The sequence below is a fragment of the Pagrus pagrus genome, assembly GCF_965226575.1.
Source record: "Pagrus pagrus genome assembly, chromosome: 10".
Taxonomy (NCBI): Eukaryota; Metazoa; Chordata; class Actinopteri; order Spariformes; family Sparidae; genus Pagrus; species Pagrus pagrus.
The window spans coordinates 28,271,104-28,278,774 of NC_140194.1; the positions used below are offsets into that span (position 1 = coordinate 28,271,104).

Consider the following 7,671-nt stretch of genomic DNA (forward strand, 5'->3'; position numbering starts at 1 on the left):
TACATGGTTTGGCAGTGCAACAGTCGGAAAACACAAAGTAAAAAGGCACCACTTTACAAATTACAAAGGTACATTTGAATTAGCAGCAAAAATTATGTGCAGGAAATTATGCAGCAAAGCCATTTGGTGGAGTTTAGGTAAAAACAAACCCACACAGGATTATGGATGGATCGCATGCTAGTAATGATATGAGCAGCTAAAGGCCAACACGCTCTCACACCTACACAGAGAGGACTTGGATAACTGACCAGCAACACCTCACAATAACACAGACAGTAAACCCTAAAACAGATGTTCTGCTGAGTGTGTTTCAGTCACTATTGTTGAGGATTAAATTACTGTGTGACGACTCTCCTTTACCTTTATGCCAAACAGTGTTTTTCACCACATTTTTCACATTACACAAGGTGTCAGTGTTTGCGATGCAGAGGCCATTCAGTGAGTGATCACTGTAAATCACAACTACAGCGGCAGCAATGCGTGACTCACTAAGTGGAATATCAATAAGAAGTATGAGTCAGCTTTAGCAGAGGACTGACATTAACAATATCAACATTATAGTCAGAGTGTTGAGTAGGTTTCACAAATTGTTACACAATAGAAATAAAAAGCAGGACTTAGAATACAAACACAGTATGAGTGGAAATAAAACACAGGAAGTCTGTTTTCATTCCTAAACTCAGAGGTGCCAAAGTCAGAAACAATGTGAAGTAAGCAGGACATATTTTACTGTTTCAGCAGCTCTGCTTTGGTTTGCATTTAAAAACTGAATACATGTAAAATAGACCTCATTCTGAAGATGTGACTTTTAGCAGCATGAAAATAACAAAAGTAAAAAACAAATGTTTGTACTGGACATGTGTTAACATTTATGGAGTGGGTTCATACAGTCAGATAAGGGTGGGGGAAAAAATCGATTCACATAAGAATCGCGATTCTAATAATCCACGATTCTGAATCGATTCATAAACTTCAAAAATCGATTTTAAAAAAATATATATATATTATTATTTTTTTTTTCTATTTTGAAAAATCACACAAAACACCAATTTGTGTTATTTGTGTACAGTTTATTTTTGTAACTTCTGGTAGAAAAAGGCAGCTGGCCTAAGCTTTTATTTAGGCAATTTTATTTATGCAAGTTATTTCTTGTACAGTAAGTAAGTTTTTATTTGTTTAGCATGAATAAATGTTACCTTTTGTTTTAAGTTTGCCTTTGTGTGATTGCATCATTGGAATCAGTTTGTTTCAAAATCACATTATCTTATACAAACTGTATTGTTTGATGCTATAATTTGCCTTAACACACTATGCACTGTATCAATTTTTGAATCGAGAATCGTTTGAATCGAGAATTGATTCTGAATCGAACCGTGACCCTAAGAATCGGAATCGAATCGAATCGTGAGACACCCAAAGATTCACACCCCTACAGTCAGACTGTAATCCAGATTCAGAAGGAGTACCATCATCATTATTAAAGCGGATGTAAGAAAGATCAGTTGAACAAGCAGCAGTCATTCTTCACACACAGTGACATTTATTGCCATTTACCATCCAAGAGATCAGTTTAACTTCCTCTCTGATCCACTGCATGGGAAATTATAGTTGTAATGCAGGAATATTTGTGGGTTTTCTGCTTGAACAGTTATAATATAGTGGGTGAAGGATGCCGGGCTTTGTTTACAGTAGCAGTTAGTAGCAGACATGTGACTCAAGTAATTTGGGTCCAAGTCTAAAGCAAGTCCCAAGTCATTTTGTCTTGTGAAAGTGAATCACTTTGTTTCTCCAGAGATATTGCAGTCGGCAGTTTTCAGTTTTTCTAAAGAGGACGAGGTATTAGCACCTGTCCAATAATATTTTTGGCCAATTTATCTAATCTGTTCACTTGAATTTGTAATGTAATTATTGATATTAAGTGAAAAAATGTAATTTTTTTTAGAAAAGTTTCTTTATTTTTATACTGACATTAAACTTTGTCACATTCTGCCTGTTTGTCCATTTGACTGCTTTTCGAGTAATCATGTCTCAAGTTATACAACAAATCATTTATTTTCTGTCAAGTTGCAAGTCATCAAAATAGTGATTCCAGTCACCTCTCCTCCAAGTCATAATGACTCCAGTCCACATCTCTGGTTTTGCTATAACAAGTCAAAATGTCTGCTGGGAAAAAGGCCTACATAGCATGGCACAACAGGCTGGATATACAATCACATTTACACATACAGTCCACAATATGTACATGATGTCACACAGAGTCAGGTCAAGTGATTTGTCCCACCAGCAGGTGTCAGTAATGTTTCCCAGGAACAGTGTCTGCAGGAGGGAGGTCAAGTCTGCAGCTGGACCCCCACCCACAGCCTGCCCTCATATCACATTTCACAATCCATCTGATCTCATTTTAGTTCACACTTGAGGCAGAAACGAAAGGAAAGGAAAAGTTTGGATTGTGCCACTTTGCTTGACAGCTAATCAACAGCCTGTGCCACGCTGTTTTGCTTGGTCAGCTACAGTCAGCTCATCACAACAAGGAGTTTGGCCTCCAGCAGAGAGGCTGTTAATAAATTCCCTTAAAATGTTGTCAGCTCCATAACTCAGCCAGTGTGGTGGTGAAACTCCATTATAATTCTTCCAAAAACACATTTTAGTAGCAATTGGTTTCCTGGCAGGTAGTAATCGCAGAATTTTTTCTCTGTGCAAACCCATCAGCATTTAGAGGTGACCGCAATCTGCATACTGGGGCTGCACTTATAGTCTTCATGACAAATATTAAGTTGATGGTTTCTATTCATCATTATGAAACTGATTCTTTGAACATTTTCAAAGTAAACAATCTATAATGATGTAAAACAAGCAACTGTTTGTGTCTGTAAAGCTACACATTTTAGGAATCTTTACTTGATATATCACAAAAATGATTCATCAAAAATTCCAACATAACCAATACAGATTCTGCACCATCAGTGGCTACAATGTGACAAAATAAATAGGAAAGACATTTATAGTCTACACAGGGTGGTCCCACCACAGAGAGCATGGCTCACATGTAGAGGCTGGATGTGTCCGTGAAAATGAGAAATGACAGTCAGTCAGAGTCTGTTGCTGCTCTGAAGTTTTGACTAAGTTCTGACTAGAGTCTGAATCTTATAACTGCAGGCTGAGGTCAGTGCTGCACATCAGTTATCTTCCTCTTGCGATAGTTGAGGACCAGACTGGAGGCGGTGAGTTGGGAGGCCTGGCCCTTCTCCCAGCCCTGGAAGCCGTTGAGGCCGCTCTGCCCTGACCTGAACAGAGCCTTCTCCAGACAGTCCAGACGCTCCACCAGCGCAGACGTGTCCTCGTTGTAGGCGTTCTGAGAGGAGTCCATGGTCCGTCTGTACCGCCCGATGAACGTCTGGATAAACAGTTAGCCACCAATTAGATGATTAGAAACAAACAGCACAGAGGATTAGTGCAGTTAAGGTACGACATTGAGTCACACTTGCAACATTTTTAATAAGAGTGACCCACTTCATGAACCAGCAGTCGACTTTGATATTAAATTTAAAGTTAAACCTCAGATATATATAGAGAGAGATATATGTATAATTCCACTTGGTCCTTGCCTTTTGGCAAAACCATCTTCAAAAAAATGTATCTTCAAAATATTGAAACATCAAAGAGTGTGTGTGAACAGGTCTCTGCTACATTACACCGAGTTGGAATAATTAGATACAGCTGATGTACAGCCTCGAAACCTGCAATCAGGTGGAAATTTTCATCTCCACCTTCATATTTTTGTTTCTTTAGTCTTGACACAGTGTCTGGGCCACATGATAAAGAGACTCTATAGAAATGATGCATCATTTCCTGTATATACATATATGGAGCACCATCTGAACATAGGTTGCACACAGTAAACAAGTCTTCATAACAAGCTCAGCTTCACTCATTTGGTTCTTGGTCCAATATCACAGATTTTCTTAACTTAACTGGGATGACAATCTCACCTCTCAAAGTGTGTAACCTAGTTGTGAGTAGCGCCTTGTTGTCTTATAGTGTGCAACAACGCTCTGTTTGTCTGTCAGACAATGAGACCAGAATCAATCTGCCCGGTAACAGCTGCAGACAACCAGCTGTCCGCCATGTTTTCTGATCTGATTGCACCCCCTGGTTGTAGTGTATTAAATAACACTAGGTTACATTTATTTCTATCTGCATCGTGTCTGTTGATCTGTGACATATATTTGCAAAGCATCTGGGCTGTTGTACACAGCAGAGGTATTTATATTTACATTTTTCCGTATTTAAAGAAACCAAGACAACTGGGGAATTGAAAGCTTGTACAGATCTTTATCTCTCATGAAATCAATATTAACATTACTTTCACTATTTAACAGTATTTAACAGAACTACTCACTCCCTACACTCCGTCACGTCCTCTTCGTTCTCTTGGTTCAAACCTCCTGGTCATCCCATATATCAGTAAAAAGTCAGCTGGTGGCAGGGCCTTTTCCTACCGTGCTCCTCTCTTATGGAATGGCCTTCCACAAGACATCAGAGACGCTACATCCACTGCGATTTTTAAGTCTCGTCTTAAAACACACCTTTTTACCCAATACTTTGGTTAACACTAACTAATTTTATCACTCTCCTCTGGTGTTTTACTATGGTTTTATTTTACTATTGTTTTATTTATTTTTATTGTCTGTTATTATTGTTCTTGTTTTTACTGTAAAGTGTATTGAGACCATGTACCATGGTGATTTTGCACTTTAAATAATAAATTGATTGATTGATTGATTACTTTAACATAGCCTGGAAATCCTACTGTGTGCTTCACAAATGGGGAAGTTCACCAGTCTTCACTGCCAGTTCATTAGTGCATGTCTAACTTATGGACTGCACACGTAAAAAACATGAAAAATATTTTTTGAAAATAAAAGATACATTTAAAATGAATCTTTCGACTAGAGTACTATTCAGAGCTGTAGCGCATAATCGATAAGTTGTAAACTAACTAAACTAAACTATCAAATGAATACCAACTATTTTGATAATCGACTGAATGGGTTTGAGTCACTTTGTAAGAAAAAGAAAAGTCAAAATTCTCTGATTTTAGCTTTTTAAATGTGAATATTGTCTTATTTCCCTCTTCCCCTCTGACAGTAAACTGAATATTGTTGGGTTGTGGACAACACAAGACATTTGAGGATGTCATTTTGGGCTTTGGGAAACACACAACATTTTTCATCAGTTTCTGACATTCTATGGACCAAATTTTGTACTTTCCCATGTTAAATGAACTGTTTGTGTTATTGTAAGTGCATCTTGTTCACCTGCAGCAGTGTCTGTGCGATCTCTGGGTTCTCTGGGCTGTCAAAGTGCAGCATTTGGGATCCCAGGCCGTAGTAGTAGGGCCCCATCTTGTGCAGGTCTACCACGTTGGGGTCGGCGTTGAACACAGTCCTCCAGCCCTCTCTGTACACTTTTGGAAGCTCGACTGACAACACTCTCCTCTTCCTCTCGTACAGTCCTTTGGACAGCCAAAGAGGAAGCTCCATCTTTGTACCCTGAGATAAAGGAAACAGAGTGGGAGTTATCATGAAGACCCCTGCTCTCTGGGCTCCACACTGCTCATATATGTGTTGGGGAAAAGGTCTGCACCATGTCAACATGTCCCTGTGAAAAAGGCCTATTGTCTAGCTAGTTGTGAAGACAGGAGGGCCTACTCATCCTTCCGAGGATCCTTCAGAGGAGAATTAGTGATGTTTGTGACATGACCGTCTTCTTTAGCACTTATATTTGTTTAAACTGTAACTTTTAGGTTCCAGGATAACTGTTGCCGATAATTACATAGAATACCTCTTATGAATGAATATGTAACTACAGCATATTTCCATTAAACGTGAGTACTACCTTCTCTGTAATGTTAGGTGTTGGGCTGGTAACAGACCAAACAACATTACATTATGATTAAATATTTACAGCTACAGAGTAACTAGTAGTATCCACAATGACCTGTGCCTCCATATCATATTAACATGAGTGTTGTTTATTTAGTCACATAGTCAATTTTTGACTTCTTGCATGTGCTTGATTTTGGCTATTGACTGTCACTGATCCTTCTTACCAACATAGGTCTGAGACCTGTGTGCTAATGCTTGTATGCAAACCAAGTGTACTAATAAATATAATAATAAAGTTGGCCATTTGGTAGATAATAAATATGCCGAATTGATACATGGATCCTGTTTATTTTTGAGCGGTCTTTTTTAATTGTCTACCACATATGGGGCATTGCCAATACGGCAATTTATTCATAAACTGCAAAATATCAAATGAGGTTTGGCGTAATTTTTCTCACAACAAAAACATGAGGTATGTCTGCCTTACTTTTATGTGTATTTCTGACACCGCTTAAGACATACATTAACAACATTTAATCATCTCCACTTCCGTCGGTGACATTACTAACCTCCGGTATGTCCTGCGTGTCAGTCGACTTATCCAAGTATCCCAGCCGGGGGAAAGCGCACTCGATGCGGATGGGAAGTCTCTCATGAGAGAGCAAAATATCGTCCAGAGAAAGGAAATTCTCCTCCATCCCCACTCCAGGTTCAACAGGGATATATGACTGTGTATCCATTTTGGTCTTGAAAGAGGCAAAAGCAGATTAATACAAGATATATTTAGTGAACTGTTGAGCAAAGATCCCTCCTGTAACGCTGATGTTTACAACTCTTCCTCCTTGCTGTTTGGCGCCAGGACCTATTGACCAATCAGAGCGCTGCTGTGATGTCCAGACAAGAGCAATCAAATCGATTCGATTCAAGTCAAAAATAGCTGCTGTCCGTTTCTTTTCTTTTAATATGGTTCATTTTACTGTTTTTTTATGTGAAGATAATATGTTTCATTATAATCACTGTACTGTCATCGTTTCTAACAGTCAGATTAATTAGAAAATGTAATTCGCCTTTATTTTGACAGAGTCGGGTGCAATTACGGAGGTAGCCATTAGAGGTCAGGATATTACCATCACATAATAAAAATCCCTTCGTGTCCGTATGTGATAATATATGGCAGTCATGAACCTGGAAATAATAATAATAATAATAATAATAATAATCAAATAAACACTGAAAAGTTAACTCTGAATTTTCATATAATCAGATTGGAAAAAGAAGGGAAGCAAATGAATTTGCTAGATGCCTCCCCTTTTCTCCATCCTGTTGAATGAAAAATGGCAGCTAGTCCATATTGTAATCTTGTGTATTCCCATCTCTTAAGGTCCCATCACTTTACTTATCTAGACAACAGAAAGAACTTGTCAGTCATCTTTTGTATTTTGCCAATTTTAATATTATAGATTATTATATATGTCATTATTATTAGCTACTCATCCCTCAGACTGCACATCGAAGTCCTAAGACATTTTAGTCGGCGTGCCCAAAAAGCAGGCACCCATTCACAACCTCAGAGAGTAAAACAAGTCATGAACTAAAAGGAGTCAAATGAAACAAAGCTATAATAAATGAAGGTGCTGCTCTCTTCTTGAAACTGTGTGTCCGAGCTGATTGGGCAGGCAGGTGGTACAGTACGGACTGTAGCAGCAGTCTGAGAGGCTCATTAAATAATTTCACACTGCAACCCAGACCAAAGCATGGGTCATTTTCCAAAGAGATCACCCCC

At 38.5% G+C, this 7,671-nt stretch overlaps 1 protein-coding gene across 1 annotated transcript; it reads right to left on the reverse strand.

The window, feature by feature from the left end:
- Window positions 1–1,065: 1,065 nt before the first annotated feature.
- On the reverse strand, window positions 1,066–6,737 carry gins3 (GINS complex subunit 3). The gene is made up of 3 exons (XM_084364991.1): window positions 6,458–6,737; window positions 5,319–5,552; window positions 1,066–3,394 (listed from the first exon to the last, which is right to left on the reverse strand). Exons 1-3 carry the CDS (start codon window positions 6,626–6,628, stop codon window positions 3,164–3,166), a joined length of 636 nt encoding a protein of 211 aa, XP_084221117.1. The 5' UTR covers window positions 6,629–6,737; the 3' UTR covers window positions 1,066–3,163.
- Window positions 6,738–7,671: the final 934 nt, after the last annotated feature.